Source organism: Diceros bicornis, chromosome 37 (assembly GCF_020826845.1).
Source record: "Diceros bicornis minor isolate mBicDic1 chromosome 37, mDicBic1.mat.cur, whole genome shotgun sequence".
In the NCBI taxonomy this organism is placed as follows: domain Eukaryota; kingdom Metazoa; phylum Chordata; class Mammalia; order Perissodactyla; family Rhinocerotidae; genus Diceros; species Diceros bicornis.
This window is the reverse complement of record NC_080776.1, coordinates 5,606,455-5,631,296: the sequence shown is the minus strand read 5'-3', so window position 1 is coordinate 5,631,296 and position 24,842 is coordinate 5,606,455. Positions and strand designations below refer to the sequence as shown.

At 37.6% G+C, this 24,842-nt stretch overlaps 1 protein-coding gene across 2 annotated transcripts in view; it reads left to right on the top strand.

Annotated features, from left to right (window-relative positions):
• The window catches only part of BARD1 (BRCA1 associated RING domain 1), an 82,147-nt gene extending 62,538 nt beyond the window's left edge, over nucleotides 1-19,609 (top strand). For both annotated transcript variants that reach the window (XM_058532949.1, XM_058532950.1), the window contains exons 9-11: nucleotides 96-188; nucleotides 15,897-15,994; nucleotides 17,044-19,609. In XM_058532949.1, coding sequence (XP_058388932.1) covers nucleotides 96-188; nucleotides 15,897-15,994; nucleotides 17,044-17,376 — 524 coding nt within the window. In that variant the 3' untranslated portion in view covers nucleotides 17,377-19,609. The remainder of the gene's footprint in view (nucleotides 1-95; nucleotides 189-15,896; nucleotides 15,995-17,043) is intronic.
• Nucleotides 19,610-24,842: the final 5,233 nt, after the last annotated feature.

Below are 24,842 nucleotides of genomic sequence, written 5' to 3'. Positions count from 1 at the left end.
TAAAATGTAGACTAACTGCTTATAAAAAGCAGACTAGTTAAAAAATTATTTTGGTTTATATCTCTATTTCTCTTACTTCTTTGTTTGTATTCTAGTAACTCATGTCGTTGTTCCTGGTGATACAATTCAAAGTACCCTGAAATATATGCTTGGGATTCTCAATGGATGCTGGATCCTAAAATTTGAGTGTAAGTGTTGGATTTGAGAGAATTACAAAATGAATTAAGTGGACTAATTTCATTTTTCGTAGTGCACTACTGCCAATAATTATTAAGGAAGTTATGCTAATTTTCTTAGCTCTGGTTAGTCACTGCATTTTGAAAAAGCTTCTCATGTTAATGGTATCATTTAGATGTTCTTAGTAAATGTCCACAGTATGTTCTGGTTTTAAAATATTTTTTCTACAATACCATGTATTTTAATAAAAAGTAAATGGATTATATAGTAGGCTTTTAAGCTTAAGCAATCCGTATTACTATTATGATATATTTAACTTAATAAATGCATGTTTTAAATATACCACTGTGAAATGAAAGTAGTTAATTGCTTTCTCTTTATGATGTCTAAAAACTTACCTGTATGACACCCGTTTGGTTTCTTTGCTAATCCAGTATATTTTAGGAAGCTGTTGGGAAATTGAGACTGCCTCGTATTACCTGATTTGGGGCAATTACTCCAGCTATTATTGAAACCTCCGCTGAAGACGTGTCCCCATCACCCTCTTCCTCTCAACAGTCAGCCACCACCACCTTCAGAGCTCTTCCCTCCCAACTCCCACCCGTTTGCTTTTCTTAACCTTAGATTCACCTAGGACTTAAAGCAAAATAAAAAGAAATCATACAGGGTTATTTTCTACTCCTCAATAACTAAAGTATCTACTTTTGATATGATGCTAAAATAGGACAGTAAACTAACCTTGTTTGGTAACTAATAGTTTTTAGAAAGGAAGAGTGCCTGTAAACACAGGGAGTCTTGTGAGGATACAAGTGAATAACTTGATCCTAGTGGTGGTTACATTACACAGTGCTACATACGTGATTAAATTTTATAGACACACACACACACACACACACACACACACACACACACACACACACAAATGAGTGCGTGTATAACTAGTGAAATCTAAATAAGCTCTGTGATTGTATCACTGTCACGTTCTTGGTTTTGATATTGTGCTCTGGTTGTGTGAGATGTTAACCCTGGGCACTGGAGGAAGGGCGCATGGGACTTCCGTGTACATTTCTATGCAAGCTCCTGTGAATCAATAATTATTTCATATTAAATAGTTAAAGAAAAAAATAGTATTTTTAATCAAACTTTCCTTTTTAAGAAGCAAATGATGAGTCTGAGTTAGTTTTAAAACACTATTTCATGGCTTTCTGCTTTGAAAGTTTTATGGTAGAAATGCTTGATTTATCAAGACCTTAGTTATGTTATTAGTTTGATCTGTAGTTTGACGTTAATTTGGTTTGTAAAACAGCTTCCTTTTAGCAGTTGATATTCACGTCCTGTAGAAATGCAGCTGCCCCTTTCCTTGTGATGCTTGTCTTCCCTGATGCGACCTCATCCAGCTAAGTGGCTGTGACTGGCGAGGCCGCTCCATCTGTCCTCATCAGTCTCTGTCATTGGTCTCTGCCAGTCATGACTGGTTTAAGAAGTATGATGAGCAATTGGACTGATTGGCCATTTACATAGAAAAAAACATTTCTCCTTGTGCCTCACTCATTTTTGAACCTTCTTTTTCCTTTCAAATCTGTGGCAAGTTTAATTGGGCCTCAATGTTCAAAAAATTGATTTGAAAATGGTTCCACGAGCAGAGATGCTTTTGTACTGAACTTGTGCCAAAAACCAAAAACTTGTGGTTATAGGAAGGAATAGATTTTCTTTTTTTTTTTTTTTTTTAAGTTATATAGTATCTTATGTTTATTTATTTATTTATTTTAATTTTTTGTTTATTGCAGTAACATTGGTTTATAACATTGTATAAATTTCAGGTGTACATCATTATACTTCTATTTCTGCATAGATTACATCATGTTCACCACCCAAATACTAATTACAACCCATCACCACACACATGTGCCGAATTATCCCTTTTGCCCTCCTTTCTCCCCCCTTCCCCTCTGGTAACCACCAATCCAATCTCTGTCTCTATGTGTTTGTTTATTGTTGTTATTATCTACTACTTAATGAGGGAAATCATACAGTATTTTACCTTCTCCCTCTGACTTATTTCACTTTGCATAATACCCTCAATGTCCATCCATGTTGTCACAAATGGCTGGATTTCATCATTTCTTATGGCTGAGTAGTATTCCATTGTGTATATATACCACATCTTCTTTATCCATTCGTCCCTTGATGGGCACTTAGGTTGCTTCCAAGTCTTGGCTATTGTGAATAATGCTGCAATGAACACAGGGGTGCATGTACCTTTACAAATTGGTGTTTTCAAGTTCTTTGGATAAATACCCAGCAGTGAAATAGCTTTTCATAATAATAAGTTCACAGTAATAAAGAAGCCATGTGAAATTTTGAATGTTAAGGCATTTACCACTTAGGTCTAGTTCTTGTGAATATGCTGAACTTGCATCTGGTTACATATAGAGACTACATGATTTATTTCCATAAAATCTGCCTGCTTTCAGAAATGGAAGTTTTGTCACTTTAATGCCTTGGCCATGTCATTTTTATAGAATCGCTGATGGACTTAAGCTGACTTAATAGTGTGCTGTTTGGTGATTCTCACAGTAGTGAACAACATACTCTAATATCAGTGGTTCTTCTAGGATAAAAGATGGATGGGATCTCTTATTGAAGTTCATATCCTCATATTTTCTAATACAAGGTCCAAAGAGAAATAGGTTCAGGGTTTGAGACAATTTAAAGTCACTGGGTTTATAAAAAGAACGCAAGAACTCTCAAATACCTTCTTTCCTAATATATATTTCTCACAGTTTCTATATTGTTCTTAGTGTCAGGCAACTCAGTTTTATTTTAACAAGTGTTCAGAGCTATTCAAAAGTAGTTGAAAACCATCTCTATTAAGGAAAGATGGGGTGGACCAAAGCTTTCAAAATTAATTGTAAAGATTTATGACTTACTAAAACTAGATCTTGTATTGGAGGGTATCTTTTAGCTTGCTGGTAGACAAAACCTTTACTGGCTTAACTATATAGAAACTTTCATGTTAACTTTTTATAGTGTTTTCCATAAATCAAGTATATTTAAGAGAAAATTTTATCTAAACTGTCTCTGTAGATAATTGACTCATTTAACAAATTAATTCAACAAATTTAAACAAATTTAAAAAAGAATTATACAAAACAATTTAGATCCATTGGGTCCAAGTTTAACTATTGGACGTTTTGTGTTTAAAATGCTTTGTCTCAATTGGTTGATCTGTCATACTCGCCTACATTGCATGTGTCGAGTGTCTCACCGTGTTGCTCTTAGTGAACTTAGTGTGAGCATTCTGAGGCTAGGCCGCAACTGTACTGTTGTGCCAGCCATTCTGGCTCGTATTTATTTTACAGAATGGTGTTCATCTGTATTTTATAGAAATGGGTGACACACACAGAAAAAGCTGCTTCTTCAGGATTAAATTTGTGGCTGAGATTCTGCTTTAGTCCTAGTTTTGGTGCTCATTCCTCACAGGCAGCTGGTAATCATCCCCGTACAGGGTGAATTTTGGTAATGAAAGAGGCGATTGGAATGAAAGGTGAGGCGGCTCCGTGGTGCGATGGCGAACACTCTGCGCTCTGAATCCAGAATGAAAGATAGAAGATGCACAAATAAGTCATTTCCTTCATCTCTTAGAGTATGAATAAGGTGAACTGCGTCCTACAGGCGTAGACTCGCCTTCAGGAAGATAAAATATCTTTTATTGACCTGTTCTTTTAGTACACTGCTTTCAAAATTTCCTCTAGCCTGACCTTTTTCAAAAATCTTAATTCTGCCTCTTCGTTTCTCATCTCATTGTGAAAGGGAGAGCAGATGGCTGTCATCTTGTCTCTGATCATCTCTCCCTCTTCCCCTCGCTCTCCTAAGTTTAACTAAAGTTGCTGGCCTGGAAGTTTTGAAAGTCCTCGGCACCTGAGGGAATTGCTGTGGGAATGTGCCAACATTTGACAGTGGGCTTGTGCCTGTGAGGCGAGGAAGGGCCAGATAGGGTTTTTTTTCGTTTTTGTTTTAGATGAGGAGGATGGAACCTGAAAGACAGTTATTACATCAACATGTTATATGTAACTTCATAACCAGATTAACAAACTTATTCTTTTCTGTTAAAATTTGTTTCTTCAAATGGGTATTGAGAGTGCTGTGAAATTTTACAAATAAATATAATTTTTATTCTATTTAAACTTTGCTAATTATCAAAAAAGATACATTAAACTATTTCTATCAACTAAGATTTATTAAGCAACTTCATGCTTATACAAACCTTTTACCAAAAATTCACGAAGAATAAAAAACATGAACATCCTTTGATCTAATAGTCCCACTTCTGAGAATTTATCCTAAGCAAGTAATATAGATGAAAGAAAAACTATTTGCATTGTTATTTCTAATAGCAAGAAGTAGGAGGAATAACCTAAATATGAGAGAATTAAGAAAATTCTGGAACGCTTAAAGATATTCTCTAAAAGATTCATATTTTTATATGATAATTATTGACTAAAGTATTATGAAAAAACAAGATTGTTTAAATTTTTAAAAAGCATAAAACAATTATATCTTTACTTTCAACAGTATATAAATGTGTGATGCATACAGACAAAGAAACAACCAAAAGAAATTAGTGGTAAGGGGATAAATTGTATGATGATGAATGGTAACTAGACTTACAGTGGTGATGTGTATACAAATATCAAATTATAATGATATACACCTGAAATATATATAATATTGTATACCAGTTTTACCACAATTAAAAAAAATAGTGGTGGATTGGTAGGTCCTGTTCATTTAGAACAGTCTTAAAAGCAGTGTGTGTCTGTTAAATGAAATTCATGTTCTCCAGGAAGAAATTCAACTTCTCAAAAGTTCTAATAAGAGTTAGAATGTATATCTTCTTTTTAGTCTTTTTCAAAGATTAATTGGATAGGTAAGGGCTTCGGTCTTAAACAGGGAAATTGGAACTTGTGTGCATATATTTCTCTGATCTGATACACCAGATCTCTTATACCTGTTATTCAGACCTCACAAATACATTTTAATATGGTGATTGTCCTAATCAAAATGGAAGTTTTTACATAAATATTTGAACTTTAAGTATATGACTAAAGAAGAACACCAAGTATGGGTATTTAAATTATTAGAAAAATTTTTGGACATTAGAATTGAGTTTGGTCTTTGACTACATCTATAAAGAGAAAGATTATTTTGATATTATTATTCATCATACAAGGTTTTAGAATTGATAATCAAATTTTCCCTGAGAAAATTTTATGATACAGTAACATATTTTTGTAATAGAATTTGATCTGCTTCTCAATGTGCATTAAGTAAAATAAGTTCAGCATGCTATCCTATGAGGAAGCATGTTTTTATATATAAATATGCTTGTAATTAGAATATTGGCCTAAAACTTACCCCAAAATAACCAGTTGTTAAATGGTATTTATATGGAATCACAAAATCTAATGATCTGTGACAGTATTTTCTGTGATATCCCAAATCTAGATGTTTATGATGGCATGAGTGGGGCATTCAGCTGTTATTTTACATTTCCAGCCTTCATTTCATTGTCCTTTCACTCTTTTTTTTTTTATAAATGGATTTATTTATTTATTTATTTTTATAATTTTATGTATTTATTTTCCCCCCCAAAGCCCCAGTAGATAGTTGTATGTCATAGCTGCACATCCTTTTAGTTGCTGTATGTGGGACAGCAACAGCAACTCTCAGCATGGCCGGAGAAGCGGTGCGTTGGTGCGCGCCTGGGATCTGAACCTGGGCCGCCAGCAGCGGAGCGCGCGCACTTAACCGCCAAGCCACGGGGCCGGCCCAGTCCTTTCACTCTTTACTCTGGAATTTCATAATACTGGGCTTATTTCTTTTTTTACTTGCCACCCAGTTTTTCAAAACTTGCAACAAGAGTATGAGTTGTTGTTTTTCCATTTTTGTCATTGTTGTAGATTTCCTCCTGTGATTTCCTTTTTTCTAAAGTTTGTTGATATCATAGCCTATTTAACTAAAAAGCTTAATATCAAAGCACTTAGAAAATAATTTCTTTTGGGGCCAGCCCAGTGGCGTAGTGGCTAAGTACGTGCACTCCGCTTTGGCGGCCCGGGGTTCACCTCTTCAGATCCCAGGCGCGGACCTACACACAGCTCATCAAGCCATGCTGTGACAGGTGTCCCATATACAAAGTAGAGGAAGATGGGCACAGATGTTAGCTCAAGGACAATCTCCCTCAAGCAAAAAGAGGAAGATTGGCAACAGGTGTTAGCTCAGGGCCAATCTTCCTAACCAAAAAAATAATAATAATTTCTTTTGTTTTTACATCCTGGTTGTTCATTTTTAATAGACTCAGAAGGAAAATTCTTCAAAGTTTATTTTAGTAATATGCTGTTGTTATCTTGAGTTACATAAGTGCCTAGTTTGGATCTAACAACATATTTATTAGGACTTTTGGTTTTGATGTAGAATTATGTTTGATTCTGTATTTTATTTTTTTTTAGGTCATTTGATATTGGCAGAGTGATATTTAATTCTGATTTTCAGTGCTATTTCAGTTACAAATAGCCAGTAGCCCCAGAAGAATAACAGTTCTTTAAAATATGGAGTTATTTACTGCTCTATCTTTTGAAGAAAATGAGCAAGTTCTGTGACCTTCCAAGGAGGGGTAATATCCCCTCCTGGACATTTAACCGGTCTCCATTTTAAAGCTTTATTCTGTCTTCACTGGATTCTATAATCATTTGTGTGTGGCTATGGATTCAGGAGCCCCTTTTTTTCTACTCCCTTCCATTAGTGTGATCCTTTTTTTCTTTCTAAAACTAGCAAAAGTGACTAAGCTTAATATAGATCCATGAACGTCATCAGTGGTTTACGCAGCTAAAATGAAAAATGTACATCCATTGATGTATGTGCTTTTATGAGGTAGAAGGTAAGAGTGGTTACTAGTGATTTAGACTAAAGGAATTCCTTTCTGTATAGTACAAGCTCCTTTTTAAAAAATTGTTATAGCCTAGAATTCATAAGCTGCATTAGTATGCAAAGATTCTAGGCTTTGCTTAGGTAGCCAGAGCTGCCTTAGTGACTTTGAGTTGATGACTTTGAGCTAAGCAGTACTTTGGCAGTTGTGCTGCTCACCTGTATATAGAATAATAAGATCAGGGCAAAAGAAAAGCTTACCTGAAATGGTAGGCATGATCAGGAATATATCTGGGCTAAAAGAATCTCTTAGTTTTAATAAAATAGGTAATTCATGCCTATATTTTTGCAAAATGATAGCTGCAGTCAAAATCTTAAAATATAGTGGATCGTGTGAAAAGTACAAAAGATGAAACAAAGCATGCATTTTATAAGGCTAGTGGCTTGACACGTTTTAAAGTATATTTCATTCTGGCATATGCAGAAATCACCTGTGTTTACATAAATAACATGACTTATTCATGTAAAGTCATTTCAGTTTGGAAATTAGCTGAGAAAGCTAAGAAGTGGTCTTGCATATACTAATTATTTCTTTGAAAGAGAGAGTAAGAGTCCGTCTTTCTGCTAAGCTGTTTTAGTGGCAGATGATGCAATAATATGGGCTCTATTAAGTACATATTAGAAACATAAAATATATTTGGCTAAATTTTACAAAGTATCTTTAAATTGGTGGAAAATGGTCTATTTTAAAATCTTGATGTATGTATAGAGATTAAGGATTACAGTAGAAATTATATTTTAGATGAGTTTATGACTAGGAATGTTGTGCAAGTTCTGATACTTCGTTTAACATGGAAAGTAGGTTTAAGAACCCTGGCTGCGGTTTGCTTAACTTTTGTTGAGTAAATAAACCTTAAAATGTCATCTGTTATTTAGACTTGTTAATTAGGTAATGTTTTGGCCATAGTCTTCCATTTCATTGATGATAATTAATGTATCACCATTTAAATTGCTGGAAGTTTGCTTTAAAGTATTTCATTCATGTTTCTTGTTTAGTAAATCAGTTCAGTGGTTTAGCTCAAAAGAGGTTCACTAGGATGTTGATATGCATTTGTAATTATCGTAACTGCTGAGAGGGACCTCTTCCTTCTGAAACTCATAGGTTACAAATTAGAGAGTGGTAACTTTGGCATCAGTCAGATGAAGTAAACTCATTGACTCACTGAATACAAAGCCCAATGCATTGTTCTGCCCACACACACTCCCCCAAGGTAGCTGGCAGTTTTTGCCCTTTGCTATACTTTTTGGCTAATCTCTTAAAAGGAAGGATCCTCGTATTTAGTCGTCTGTTAAGTGGTTGTGTGATTTATTGTAAGGTATAATATATTAAATCTGAGTAGTAGAGAGTGCCTGCCATTTCCTGCTTTGTTTTTTACAACTAAGAATAAAGACTTAAAAAAAACCTGATCTAGGATGGAGGATATCCGAGTTCTCATCTCAGTTGTGTCACTGAGAAAGCTGCTTGAATCTCTGAGGACTTAGGTTTCCTTGTCTATGAAATGAGGAATTGATTAGACAAAGCATCAGTGTACAACTGGCACTGTAAGGGCCAAAGCAGATACAGTTCATGTGGTTTAGTCCAGCATAACTATTTAATTTTTGTGTCTTCAGGTATCATGTGCATTTTCCTATTTGTTACAGTCTCCACAACTTCCTAGCTTGTAACCACAGGTTTCTCACGTGTTTGTAACCTAATTGGCTCTGTAAGCATTCGAGTTACAACTCTTGGACTAGATATCACTCCCAGCTTTCAAAAAATTCTCCGTGTTTTCTGTGCTATGACAGCAACTCTAACACAACACTTTGTCACCATTCGAATGTGTTGTTATAGACCTGGAAACTGTTCTTTAGTTTTTAGGGGGAAAAAAAGCTATATTTTCATTCTTTTTTAGTCGGTATTAGGTGGCATAGGGAGTTGACAGATTGTTACTTGGAACAAGAGAATATCAGGAATGTATTCTTCATTCAGCTTAGTAATTGTAATTAGAGCACTGCATTTTTCTACCTTACTTTACAGAAATTTACTGAACAACTGCTATAGAGATAGAAGTTTTATGACTTGAGGCATGTTTACACTGTAAAAGCACTGGCATCTTCCCATGCAAGTGCCATGCTGCCCTCCTGGTGTCTGCCACCTCATTTCTCCTGGGGCCATCCTTATCTCATTCTGGTTAAGGCTGCGTTCTGTTGAAAGGCCAGCACATTGTCAGGATTAACAGAGACCATTTTTTTGTTTTGTTTTTATTTTTGTTGAGGAAGATTCGCTCTGAGCTAACATCTGTGCCAGTCTTCCTCTACTTTATATGTAGGATGCCGCCACAGCATGGCAGATGAGTGATGTAGGTCTGCGCCCAGGCTCTGAACCCGGAAACCCGGGCTGCCAAAGTAGAGCATGCCGAACTTAACCACTACATCATAGGGCCAACCCCAACAGACACCATTTTAATGTGCTTTTTTTGACATTTTAAATAATCAGCCAAATAAACTGAGCATAGGCACAGCTTGTTTATTTATTTCCATAGTTAGATATTAGCTATTCACTTGTTACAGTAGGCCTCATAGGAGTATTTAGTTTTCAGTCCTTGGCTTTATATGCTGCCACATTCACTCATCTAAAGATGCTGTTATGAATGCTCTGTAAATAGCATTAGGAAATTTAGGAAGGGGACTACATACTTAAGTGATTTAAAAAAGTATAAATAGTGATTTACATGTAAAATAATCAGTTTGAGCTAAGTCAGTGATTTAGCTAATTTGCTAACGTTTTTTGGATTGGTGTTTAATATGGAAACAGTATATGATGTGATGTGAGCACACCGGCAGTGTTTCTGGTATGATGGTTTGACCGAGTCAGAAACTTTATTTTGACACTCATTTTCAGTAGACAGTAAAGCTCATACTTTGATATTAGCTTCATTAGAAATATTGTTTTTATTCAGTAGCAATTATTAAAAATTATATTTTAAAAATATAATTTGCAAAAAGCCAACAATTTTTGTAGCACCATTATATTTATGATAAGTTAGTGAGAGGAATAAGATTCAGAAATTCAGCATAGTGAACTTGGCTAAATATGATTCTTGTATTAAAAACACAGGGGTTGGTCTGGCCAGGTGGTGCAATGGTTAAGTGTGCACGCTCTGCTTTGGTGGCCCGGGGTTCGCAGGTTCAGATCCCGGGTGTGCACTGACGCACCACTTGTCAAGCCATCCTGTGGCAGCGTCCCATATAAAGTAGAGGAAGATGGGCATGGATGTTAGCCCAGGGCCAATCTTCCTCAGCAAAAAAGAGGAGGATGGGCATCAGATGTTAGCTCAGGGTTCATCTTCCTCACAAAAAAAAAAAACAACACAACACTGGAGGGGGCCTAGTGGTTAAGTTCGGTGTGTCCCACTTCAACGTCACAGGTTCGGTTCCTGGGTGCAGACCTACATCACTCGTCTGTGGCTATGCTGTGGCGGCGACCCACATGCAAAATAGAGGAAGACTGGCACATATGTTAGCTCAGGGCGAATCTTCCTCAGCAAAAAACACACACACACACACACACACAAAAAACACTGGGGAAAAGGACACCAAGGCTCAGGCAAAACTCACAAATTCAGAATCCCATGCCGGGGAATGATAGATATTCCAAGGTTGAATGTGAATACGCATTATAACAGTCCCAAGTTAAGAAAAAATCCAGTCTCTTGACAAAGCTCTGCTTTTGGAGAGATGGAATATTCAGTTGTTAACATCTTCTGACTTGCATATATTTGGCAGCATCTTGGAACATCTCAATTGAAGCAGCTCTAAAGCATTTGTAATATTCACATCATGCCTTTTCGAGCCCAAGGTTTATCTTGTGTACCAGAAAGTTATATTTTAGTGTAAAATGCACAGGCTTTAGAAAACTAAGCAGATTTGGGTTCACATTCCCGTTTTGCCACTTAATAGCCGAACAGCTATTAAGTAACTTAATTTCTTTGCATTTCAGTTCCTTTGCCTGAAATGGAAATAATATACAGCCAGTCCTCATTGTTCCTGGACTCTGTGTTTGCAGATCAGCCTACTCGCTACAGTGTTTTGTAATCCCTAAATCAGTACTCACTGTGGCTTTGTAGACATGCACACAGCAGCAAAAAATTTGAGTCACCCAACGAGCATGTTCCCGGCTGTCCATCTCAATGCTTGTACTGTAAACAAGTGCCCTTCTCTCCGTCTGTTAGTGCCCTGTTCACATTTTTGTACATTCACTGTTTAAAATGACCCCTAATTATAGTACTGAAGTTCTGTCTAGTGCTCCTAAGCACAAGAAGGCTGTGATGTGCCTTTCAGGGAAGATGCTTGTGTTAGCTTTACTTAGAACAAATGATTGTATTCTTGGTCATTTAAAGGTAAACAGGCAGAAAGAAAATAGAATGGAACAAATTGGGCTTTGAAGAATTTTGTTTTTCTTTCTCTTCTTTAACCCGACAGTATCGGTGTGTGATTTCCACATTGGTTGTCTGCTCTTTTAAAAATATATTCCTTCCAAATTGCTTTGATTAAGCCTTGTGATTATGAGTATTTTATTTTAAATTATGGAAAATTAAGGTTTCTAGCACTGGCCAATGTTTACGCATTCAGATTATAATGATGCATTCTGCTCATAAGATGAGTATTTGGTAACAAAGCATTCATTGTTTTTATAAAGCTAGAGTGGTTCTCCACTAATGAAAATTTATGAGAAGAGAGTTTGTTCTTAGAGGAATTACACGTATAAGAAGAATAAATTTATACACAGTCAACATAATATACTTAACAGTTTTTTGTAGATGAATTCTATTCACATTCTATTCATTTGTGCCCAGGGAAGTAACAATGAAACAGCATCTTAATGTTTCATATTTTTTTAATGATGTTCTACTTTTTTTAATGTTTAATAATTCTATTTTATATTTGATCAATATCAGAAATGTAAGGAACTAAAACTGGTTGTATACTGTTTCTCACATCGCACATGTTTTTGAATCCCATTTCACTAACAGATCTGAATCACTAATACTTCCAGAATATGTGATTGCCAGTGTTTTATGTTTATATTGGGCTTACATTGTTTTCAAAATCAACTTTGCATTTAGATACTTTTACTCAGGAAAACAGTTGTTTTTGCTCTTAACATATTTGAAATAAATATGAAGCGTAAAAGAATATTTTTCTTTGTTATGTATCTTTCTAACAGTCAGATCTGCTTTCACATTTGTTATTTCTTCAGAAGGTTAGCCATTTTAGATTGGAAGGAAGAGGAAGCTGATTCTGAAAAACATGAATCTGCCCGTATTTGTCGGGACCTCTTAACCTTTGTTCCTTCGTTGACTTAGTAGCAGAAATTCATCTCACACCAAGTTCTTTCAGTTTCTGGACCAGAGTAGGGATTTTTCCTTGCTGTCACATGACATGGCTTGGGATCGTCTCAGTGGTACCCTGAGTATCCTTAAAACATGGGTATAATCATAAAATGTACTTAAAAATTGAATTTCATAGTGGATGAATTATTTATCGATAGAGGAAAGTAAAGCAATAAAATTTCATTTAAAATTAAGCACCCAGAGGCAACATAAAGCCTTCTAATTTTAGTAGAGTTTAGGATTAGATTATTGCGATCAGGAGTGGCAAGAAATAGAAGGAATACAAAAAAATAAGACTTCCCTCCTTAGGGCAGAGGCCATGACTCCTTTTGTGCATAGTAGGTGCTTAATAGATACGATAGGGGAAGAGACTGAAGAGGAAGGCTGTTGTGTTAGGACGTGGTTGGCTTTGGCTTTGTTACCCGTGATCTTAGCAAGTTACTTTATGTTTCTGCACTTAATTTTCCAAATCTGTAAAACCAGAAAGTTGGACTAGATCTTCAAGGTCTTTTCTGTCTCTTGAATTCTGATTCTAAACGTATTCAAAATCCAAGTGTTATTTGGATTACTTTGGAATAAGCAGAATATGCCTAATAAATAGGACTCACACACTTTTTGTTTCCCAGAAGGTTTCATTTGTTTCAATTCTGTCTCCTCTCTGTCTCCCAATTCTGCAGATTAACTCGTGTAGACAGAGATGAAATATTATTGTTATGTCAGTTTAGGGTCTAAAGTGTTATTGCACAAAGATGGGGAGTCTCTGCCCGATGCACATAAAAAGCCAATTATTACGGCATCAGCTTTTGAGAAGGGAAAAGCTTTATTGCGAGATCGATTTGCAAGGAGACAGGAGGCATAAGCTCTCAGATCTGTCTCCCCAGTTCAAGATTTAGGGCAAAATTTAAGAGGTTAGGGAGAACAGGCTGGTACGCTGAAATGCTGGTGGGGTAGGTTTTGATTAGAGGGCTTTAAGCATTTGTGGTAAGGTTTTAAACATTTATGGTGAGGTGAGGAAAAGGTTTTAACACCAGATCTTCCTAGACAACAGACCCCTGACCTCTGGGGAGAGTCCGACTTTCAAGTTCTGGTCGTGTCCTGGTCCTTTGGTTCTGTGCAGGGGGAGTCTTTGGTTTCATTGTCATTTCAGGTCAAGATTTCCTCTTCTGCATGTGCTCTGGCTATGTGACTCTGCAAATTTTCAGAAAAACAACTCTTAATCACTGTTGATTGATTGATAAGATTGAACAGTTGATAAGAGATAGGGTCAGTTCAAACTGGTCCTAGCAGGCCCATGGTTACAAAAGTTTAAAAATGGTATGTCATAAATTCTGGATCAGTCAAAAGTGAACCATTATATAGAAAATCTTGGAAAGTCTTGATTTTGTTTGTCTTTTCCAGTGATGGTTTTTGCTCTCAAGATAATTTTTATAAGTCAAGAGGCCTTTTCTTACTCAGACACTAATGAATCTAATTTTATGTCAGAAATCCTGGGACTGTTCTGGTACTTGTATCAGATTAGCTGTTGGTTCTGGGCCACCTTTCAGTTCAAAGGGGTGAACTTCACAGGCACAGTTTACAGGCCCAGTACTGGTTCTTCTCCTGTGTTGGAGTCATTCCACTGTTAAATTAAGTAAGGATCAGCTAGACAGGATTTTGTCACTGCATTTTTCAAAATATTGTTAAAGCAGTATATTTCCAGCATATATGTCTAATTCTCAACCGAAAGTATATGTTTATGCAACCATAAATTCTTTCTGGTTAAGTTTCAAGCTGTTAGATATCAAGTGATAAAGTACTTTATCAAAACTAGTTTAAAACAGTTAAGAATTTGGACTGTAGCTCTGAAGTCTTCTTAGTGCTATGTAATAGTTTTTTAATTAGTAGAAATAGATAGAAATCTTTAACATTTACATCTTTAGTGAATTTTATAAAAACTTTTTTCCTTTATATTAACAACTCTAGACAGCCAGTGAGAAGACCTGAGTTACTGCCCCATCTTTGGCAGTAACCTCAGCTATTAAGCTCCGGTTCCCTGGGAGAGTGTATTAAATGCTGGAGAATGCATATGTGAATAATGTGTGGTTCCCACTCCCATGGAGTTTCCTCAGTGGTCAAACTGAGGATGAGCACAGTAATCTTAAAGACAAATAGCAAATTGTGTAAAGGGTTTGTTATAATGAAGAGAATTTAGTATAGTATCCAGTTTCCAGAACACTTCTTGCATTTTATCCACAGGAACCCTGTGAAATAGGTGGTACTGTTATTTTCCTTTTTCCTTTTTTTCCCCATAGGCAAGGCAGCTGAGACTCAGAGTTTAAATAATTATCCCAGAGCAAGTAATGGGGATAGTTAAGTCATTTGACTCCAAACCCCAAATTTAGTTTAGTTGTATACCATCAAAACAAGGGCGTGATTTATATGTACAGATGAATATATACGTGCCGTGAATTCACTGCCTTGCTGGTGACAGGCAGTATCCCAAGATGTGGCCTCTAGATTAAGCGGCCTGCGTCCTCCCATCTGTGAGTGGTCTTGGGCCTTCCTGAGGCCACGTCATTTCTAGAGCTTCGCCGGTAAGTTGGTGCTGTCTGTCAGCCAGTGGCCCTCCTTAGGGCTTCCCCACCCCGGAGCCAGTGCGTGGAGTGACACCAGGCTGGGCTGTCTGTGGTGCTCTTGCTTTTTAACCCGGAACTGTGAACACGCTTGCCCAAGCTAGCAGAAGAATGTTCTGTTTGCTGCGAAGCCCAACCAAGTCATCCCTAGACTGGTGCCTTCAGTGTACCTGTCAAATCCCTGCAAGTCCCAGGCTCCACTGACTGTTTATTTTAACAGGCACTGTAGAGCCCTGTAGTGTGGCCGCTGAGCCAGGTGCCAAGGACTAAAGCACTTTCCTTAATGTCAGATCACTTCCAGTCTGACAGGAGGTTACCGTGTGACCGTCAAAATGAGCGGTACAGACAGTAAGCGCTCAAGCTCTGATCACTGTGGGCTGAACTAAACAAGGGGCTGTGTATTCACCTTAATTTTGGTAATTGCTATAAATAAAAATTTAGATTTTTATTCTTGTATGTGAAATAGTGTATTGACTTAGGTTTTCCAGAAAGGAAACTAAAATTAATTTGTGTATGGTACTAGTCCCCCACTCAGCCCTCTGAAGGAAAGATTTCTTGTATTTTCTTTATATGGAAAACCAGTTTTATTACATTTTGTTTTGGTGTAAGTAAGGTTTCTTTTTCTATCTCATATCAATACTTAAAACAACCATGAAGAAGAAAAACCACTTAGGTAAATTGCTTAATTTCAGTGAGAAAGAAATAATGCTCACTTGATGTTTATTTTGCTTTTGTCCTTGTTTTTTGCCAGGGGTGAAAGCATGTCTACAAAGAAAAGAATGTGAACAGGAAGAAAAGTATGAAATTCCTGAAGGACCACGGAGAAGCAGGCTCAACCGAGAACAGCTGGTATTTTTCTTTTGATGTTCCTTTCCTTGTTCTTAGTATAACTTAATATTGTCACCATCAGGAGAAGCTTCTCCTGCCCTTCCAAGTACAGGTGACTGATTAAAATTTTAATTGTGCTTATTTCAAGCACTTGATTCTGAGATGAACACGATGAGCAGTAAAATCCAGAAGGTAATAATTTCATACTGTTAATGGATTTTTGGCATCTTGAGCATTCCCATAAACCTTTCAGAAGCTGAGGTAAGTCTGAGATACAGGAAGTAGCTTGAAAGAAGACTTACAGCTGCTGCTCGGATTCAGTCACCATATGTCTTTATGGCCACATATTGCGGTTTTAATGGATCATATTCCATTATCCTGTTGATATATAAGTATATCAGAAATGACAAAGAAAAATTTTCATAGAAGGAAATTGTGAAGCTTTTTTTTAAATAAAACACACAGAAGTGCATTTCATAGCTAATTGGACACCTAGCCCTGGCTTCGTAATGCATTGTGTCTCAAGGAATATATCTCTAGAACCCTAGAAGCCACTGCCACGTGGCTGCCCTGGAGACCTTAGGTTGGTAATATAAAGGGACCTGAATATGGATGGGCAGAACTGGGTAAGATCTATGGAAAAGTCATTACTCTTATGATTTCATTAAGTCTAGCTTCATATCCCTGAAGCAGATGTCAGATACACTAGGAAATCTTAGGGCTTTAAGTGCCACCAAATGTGAATAAACATTCTGATAAAAGAAGCTTGATGAGCAGTTTTTGTTTGCTTTATGTATATATAGATGCATAAAGCACACCTAAAATCTGAGGAGAGTGAAAAGGACTGGAGACAGTGACTGAGTTTTAGGAAAAACATTATAAATGGGAAACCTTAATTTGCATAAGTATTTTTCTTGACCCAAATAGTTCACTTGAAATATGGCTTGTCCCAGCACCTCATTAAGTAGCTTCTTAACTGCTTGTGACTATTTTTTTTATTTCTCTCATTCATATGCAGTGTTTTTAAATATTTTGGTCTGCTCTTAACAAGCTTTTTCTTGTTGTTTCAGTTGCCAAAGCTCTTTGATGGATGCTACTTCTATTTTGGGGGAACCTTCAAACACCATCCGAAGGACAACCTTATTAAGCTTGTCACTGCAGCCGGGGGCCAGATCCTCAGCAGGAAGCCCAAGCCAGACAGTGACGTGACTCAGACCATCAATACCGTGGCGTACCACGCCAAGCCCGACTCTGACCAGCGCTTCTGCACACAGTACATCATCTACGAGGACTTGTCTAATCATCGCCCAGAGAGGGTTCGGCAGGGCAAAGTTTGGATGGCGCCTTCCAGCTGGTTCATAGATTGTGTGATGTCATTTGAGTTGCTCCCTCTCGACAGCTGAATACTGCACCAGATGAGCATTTCAAATTGAACTTATACGGTGTGAGAACCCAGCCATTGCACTGTTCTCATCATTCATATTTTTACAGATAGGTAGACTCATTCATATATTTTTTTTTTCTCGAATGAAAAAGAAATTTTATGCCAGATTGGGAAATCATTCTGTGTTTACCCTTTAGACGCTGGGATTGGTTTGAAGAATTTTTCATTTTAAAACTGGCATATGTTTTGATTCATCATGTCTTTCTATTCAAATGATCAGCTATCAAAGATTAATGAGAGAGTATCAGAACTGTTGGTTAAATATGCAAGTGGTATCGTTACTGCCTCAGCCTTTTAATGTTCTTTGATGAAAAAAATCCACACCTGCCACCAGCAAAAATGCTTCCCATTTTTTGGTAAACGAAGAATATTTTCAAATAATTTGTTCTGGCTTCATTGTAATGAAAATAGTGTACCTGGTCTAAATGTGCCACCATAGATGTCAGATTCTCCTCCTGTGTACGATTGTTGTTATCTTACATTGTGTTTAGTTTCTTATAATTTGCTTCAATGTCTGTTCCTACGTTTTTATTCCTTATTTTTATCTTGTCTATTCATCAAGAAATCATGATTTAAACCTTAACATTATCATTCTTTGGTGGTGAAACTCAACATTGGGCTCATGGTACATATTTTTATTATATACACTTGCTTATTGTTAACTATCAATTTATAACTGTGTTTATCTACAATATATGTATATATACTTAAAGCATTTTCGCTAACACATTTTAGTGTCTATTCTGTGGAAGGTCTCACCAGACTAGCAAATTGTCAATCAAATCTTAATAAATTAAATTAGGAAACAGTCTTTTTCTGATAGACCTTGCTGCATGTTGCTAAAAGAAGTTTTTTGAAGTTCTTAATTTCTTCCTTTGTAAAGTTTTTTTAATTTTTAGATTGCTTTGGAGGCAAAAGTTGGGGATTACTAGAACAGGTTTTGTCCAGATGATACAAAAGGCCCTAACAATAAATCTAAAGGTAGGAGTGGGAAGGGCTTGCTCATAATACCAAGACAGTCAGGGCTGAAGAGTAGTGGATGGGACACCACTCGAGAAGGGGGAGGCTGGGGAGATTACTCTGGTCTGAGTGTTCTCGCCTGTGAATCGACAAGCTAGATTATAGATTAGATCATTTTAAGACATTTTTTTAGAAGCAGAATTCTTTAGTAAGTCTTCCTAGAAATTGACTGTACTTATAAAATTAAAAACATGGGAAGGGAGATATTGTGAGACCTGCTGGTTTGGTCCCTCCTGGGCTAAAAACAGTTTGATGACCACTGCATTAGAATACTGAGAGTGTGAAGTTAATGAACATTATTATAAGATCCATTTATTTGGAAAATTGAGATCTGCTGATTATTTCAAAATAAATTTTACTTTAATTCCTTCTTTGACATGTTACTTTTTCATATTGAGAAGTATATTATGTGAACACGATAGTATACCGCTGACCCGACCTTCAAGGGTGCATCGGCTCTGACACACTCTCTCCAACCAGTACTGTTTGTGTCCCACGTGTCATTCTAATGGAGAGTGGTGAACACCACAGCCCCAAACAAATCTAAGGGGTTAGATAATGTCTGGATCAAATAATTTAAGACTCCCGGGGATGTGGGTTGTCATTTTTATTTATAACTGACTTCCAGTCACTTTCTGTTGCCTCATTGGTCACATTCCTAGACGGGTTTGTGTCTCTTCCTCTGATCCGCATCCCTGTTTGTAAAGACACCTTTTGGGGCTGCTACTCGCTTTTCTTCATTCATTTTCTTGGTATATCCCCGTCCCTCTCTGTCCTAGTTTGTCCCCCACTATTAAGCAGTTTTATTTTTGGTTTCTCTAAATATTTGTTTTGACAGCAGTTGATTGATGTTAAGCTCTTGAAACTTGTACTTTCTGTATAGGTAAACTGGTAATTATTTTCATTTTTCAATCATAGATCCAAGCTGCCTTTTTATTTACCATAAATCATTCAGATTATTTGTGCTTCCATATCTCTGTATCTTCTATCGCAGTGGCTTATTCTGCACTGTTGAAGAATGAGACTCAGCAAGACTTGTGAGGAAATCGTTCAGCCGACAGAAGCTTATCTTTTTGAACACTAATGCTTTTTAATTAATTTTGGATAGAAATATTTCTAAAGTATATTAGATACTTTATTACCTTAAATAAATTTTTCTGAATACAATGTAACCTTGATGGTTTGGAATCATCATTCAGAGCGTCCGTTATCACACAGTGATTCCTTCGTGGTTGTATTCAAGTCAGAGGGGCGGTAGCTTTTCTGGACTATTACATGTTTTCTGGATCTAGTTCCACCCGCATTTTGCAGTTTTTTTCCTTTTTCCCTTGACAGCTGCTACTTAGTAGCTACTTATTTCTATTAATACTCTCCCCTATTTAATTTAATTTTTTCATTTAACTTGCTGAGGAATGGAAACCATAGGAAGTATATTAGAATTATGACTGAAATAAGGATAAATAATGTCTGAAGCTTTTAGTGATTCACCTACGAGTTAGATACTTAAATTTTCGTTGATAAGATTCGCCATTTAGTTCATCTGTCTTGATTTCTTTTGAGCCTGCTTTGTGAATTTGGCAATTAAGTGACCTCTGCATAGCTGAAGACTACGGTTTGGGAGGTTTGATGTTTCCTGTGGGACTAAGAAGATGCCAGGGGGTGGGGGTGGGGGTCACATTACACGTTAGCTGTTATCGCCCCCACGGGTTGGGGCAGAAAGAGTCAAGTGTGTTCTGAAGGTCCGGGGACCTCATCATAGTCACAAACGTCTGCTCTATTCTCTAACCAGAACACGTTCAAATGACAGGAAATAATGCTTATTTTATTGAATTACTATAAGCCACTGTTTTGTTTGAAGAGGGACTGACCTACAAATCATGAACTTCATGTATGTCTTTGTGAGTCAACCCTTTTCAAAGATATGCACATCAAAGCACCTCATAAATGAAAACTGAGCAGTTCTGGTTTTTTTTCAGTCACCCAGTAGGTATTATGTTTGGCTCTTTAGCTGCACACTCACTTATTTATTTATTTATCTTTCTGTGAGGAAGACCAGCCCTGAGCTGACACCCGTGCTAATCCTCCTCTTTTTGCTGAGGAAGACCGGCTCTGAGCTAACATCTATTGCCAATCCTCCTCTTTTTTTTTCTCCCCCCAAAGCCCCAGTAGATAGTTGTATGTCATAGTTGCACATCCTTCTAGTTGCTGTACGTGGGACGCGGCCTCAGCATGGCCGGAGAAGTGGTGCGTTGGTGTGCGCCCAGGTCGAACCTGGGCCGCCAGTAGCGGAGCGCGCGCACTTAACATCTAAGCCACGGGGCCCGCCCTGCACATTCTCTTAGGAATTAGAGATTGTTGATTATTTGTGTAGCTTTCTAAGGCACGGAGTGCACCGTTTGAGACCTGGACGTTTCTATCGGAACGGCGGTGTGGGAGAAGTGGGGAAGCACCAGACTGTTCTGACTCTGACCTGGCTTAGAGGGTTCATGACTAACACGCAGCCCTGAGGAGGATTCCTTTGGCCCCCGTGCTCCAGCGTCCCCCCAAGAAGGTCAGTAAGCCTCCAGTCAGCCTTGCAGATTGGATTAAGACACAGGAAGGGTGTGACTCCACACAGGCTTCGAAGTCAATCGCACCTGGGTTTGTTTACCATCTCTTCACTAGGTGAGCTGACCTGTGTCTACAGTTAGAAAGTGGGAAGAACACTGTCCATCTCACATGGACCTAAGGGTGTGTGACAGCATTGAGCACCCCGTAGGCACTCACACAGTCACCTTCCAGTACCTCTGAGCAGGGTGGCGCAGAGATCTGTCTAAAAGCAGCTCATCGAAGGGTGCCTTTTGGTAGGTGGCACAGCTCGTCTCAATCCTGAATAGTCCTGGCTGTTGTCCCCAACCCCAGCTCAACTGCTGGCCATCCTGTCTTCACTTGACTGGTATTAACCTTAACAACAGCCAGGACCCAGCCTGTCTGGCTAATTTCCGACCTCTGACTTCTCTCCCCGTCTGTGAGTGAACTGTCCCCATCTATGTAGCCTTTCCTCCCCATTCAGCCAAGATTTTGCTTAGCTCTCATCCCCTGAATGCATTTCCTTTGGATACCAAGACAGTGTGGGCCTCCACACTTAAAATACACACCTTAGAAAGCACTGGCCAAACTTCTGTCAGCATGTGTCACAAGCCCCTCGGCCACCTCAGCCCTTCTGCTGAATGACCTTGGGATAACCTTACTTTACACATCTCTAAAAAAGGAGTTGATCTTTTCTAACTTTAGTTCATAATTTGTGAGACTCTTATATTTTCATTATTAATACTATGTGTTTATCAAAATCATTCCCCATTTCCCTGCTGGTTAAAATAATATTACCAAAATATTCTGCCATCAGAGAAATATATATATCTTTTTTCTGAATTTTACCACTGTGGCTACCTTCGAGTTTTTAAATAACTCTGCTTACAAAAGTATTCAAGGGGCTGGCCCAGTGGCACAAGCAGTTAAGTGCACGCGTTCCGCTGCAGCGGCCTGAGGTTCGCCAGTTTGGATCCCGGGCATGCACTGACGCACTGCTTGGCAAGCCATGCTGTGGCGGCGTCCCATGTAAAGTGGAGGAAGATGGGCATGGATGTTAGGCCAGGGCCAGTCTTCCTCAACAAAAAAAAAAAGAGGAGGATTGGCAGATGTTAGCACAGGTTAGCAGAGGCTGATCTTCTCACACACAAAAAAAGAAAAGTATTCAAAAGTATTACATAGTTACTGTAGAAAATAGCAAAATACAAAAACACAAGGAAGACAATAGTCCCCAAATCCAAGGACCATAAACTGAAAAGTAGTTTTTTTGGCCTTCATAGTGTTAAAAAAACATTGAATGTTATTGAAGGGGCATGTATGCTTCAGTTCTTCAAAGTCCCCACTGCTCCTTACTATCTTACTCCCTTCGGTTTTATTCATTTACTTGGGCCTGGGAAATATTGAGTTAATCTGTAATCCAGAATAACAACTATTATCATTCTTGTCTTTTTTTCTGTTCAAGCACCCACACATAACTTTTATAACTAAGGAATTAAACTCTGGATGTACTTTTACTTCCCATATTTTTCCATGTAATTAAATATTCTTATACATAATCTCCAATAGTTGTATCGTCGCCTATCAACAAGATGCATTGTAATTTATTTAGCCAAATCCCTGCTATTGAATATTTGGATTATTCCCATTATAGATAAAGCCGTATAAACATTTTTGTAATAGATTTTGTTCCTAGGGGAAGGGGGAGATATTCTTTAAGATGTCAAGCGAAGTCACCATCATCTGTCATTACCATCTCTACAAAATGCAGTGCACACCCTACACATTTAAATTAAGACCTATAGTTACGCTTAAAATATAAAAATTAGAAAATGAGCTTTAATTGATTGCTATAATTTTCATGAGTTGATGAGACACCCATTGCAATGCAAAACATGTGTATGTAATGCATCTGATTCCCCAAGACACACACGTCTAAAGGGAAGGTTCGTGGGATCTGCTCTGGAATATGGCGACGCACGCGCCTTAAGTCATCACCATTCTCCTCACAATAATCATTTCCTTTTTCCGTGAGTGCTGATGTTCTGACACCTGGTGGTAAATTCGCATTATTTTTCTGGGCTATGGAAGTAATGATTAACAAGTATGACATTTAATTTATTTTAAAAGGGAATTAATACATTCTGAAAACGAAACGAAATCTGCAGATTTTTTCCATTGACCTTTCTTTGGCTGCAGATACGTGACAGAAGCAGAGAGAACAGGCAATTGACTTTTTCCATAAGTATCCTCTTATTTAAAGTGCTCTGCAAAGAGTCACTAGCAATTATACCTATGGATTTTATCCTTTTCCTTTTCAAAAATATGTCTCTGGGGGGCCAGCCCGGTGGTGTAGCAGTTAAGTTCGTGCACTCCACTTCGGTGGTCCAGGGTTCGTGGGTTCGGATCCCAAGCATGGACCAATGCACTGCTCATCAAGCTGTGCTGTGGCAGGCATCTCACATATAAAGTAGAGGAGGATGGGCACAGATGTTGCGCCAGGGCCAATCTTCCTCAGCAAAAAGAGGAGGATCGGCAACAGATGTTAGCTCAGGGCTAATCTACCTCACCAAAAAAAATATATATATATGTATATATATATATATATATATATGTCTCTGGTTTTACATTTTAAAAGGACGTTAACAAGAGTCTGACACTGATTCACTGACTAATTTGTACATTGATTCATTGACTATTTCCTGAGAAACTACTGGATGTCACTCTTTGTCGTTCACTTGGAGCAACTAAGGTGAATAAGACACGGCCACAGCCCTCGAGGGGCTTACACTCTGGCTGGAAAGCCTAACAAGTAAACAGAGGATTGCATGGGTATTGTTTTCAGCAAGACAGGCCCCTGTTACCTGTACAGGAAGAATGCCCTTGTGAAGACCTGCACACTAGTGGGCGTTTCTATGTCAGGACATACTTCCAGAAGTCTACCTCGCCACATGGGACTCACTTGGCAGAACAACCAACCAATGCTTGCTCTGGACATAGGTATTTTTTGAAAAGGTATCTAGGACTCATTCTTAGGACCAGATAAATTAATATTCCCCATGATATTCACTAAACAGTTTTTGATTCCTCTTGAGTGATACTTCTACTCTTTTGCAAAAGAAAATGACGTTTTATGAATATTTTATTAGAGGGTTTTTTTTCTTTAATTAGGAAGTCAAGGCAGAAATAGGAAATCCAGCTTGCTGAAGCCATAAATAGGAAATGAATTTTTTGCTATCAGTGTTTCATTTGCTATGTTAGCAAATTTAATCTCAAGATCATTTAAACAGTAGTTAAAGCTTTCCAGATTTATTGTGTCTACCTTTTTAAAAAATGCATCTTTTTAATATTCATGCTGGTTTTCTATGGATTCAGATGTAGTCATTAGAAGGGAGGGTTTTTTTTTTTTAATGTAAGAAAAGCTTTTTAAATAGATTGTTGGGATTTTAAAAATTTCCATCTCATGGCAAAGAAATTTGTGTACATAGTTTAAAAAGTCAAATACTGCTAAAAGATTTAGGCTAAAAAGCATCAGTCTCCTGTACTTCTATCTCAATCTCTACTCAAAACACTCACTCTGTACTCTTTTAATGGTTGACTTCGGTATTTGCCTTCTACAGAAGTAAGTATATGTGTACTGCATTCTCTTGATTCATCCATCTTGGACATGTATCGATTTCCTATTGTGGTAGACGATCATTTGGGCACTCTGAGCATACTTCTTTCCTCTCTCCATCTTCCCAGGATGTAATTTAAATCTCTTTTCAGGGTTTTCACAGTGATGACTATGGAAATATTTCCTGCTCTTCCAAGTTATTTGCAATCATTGCATTTCCTTTT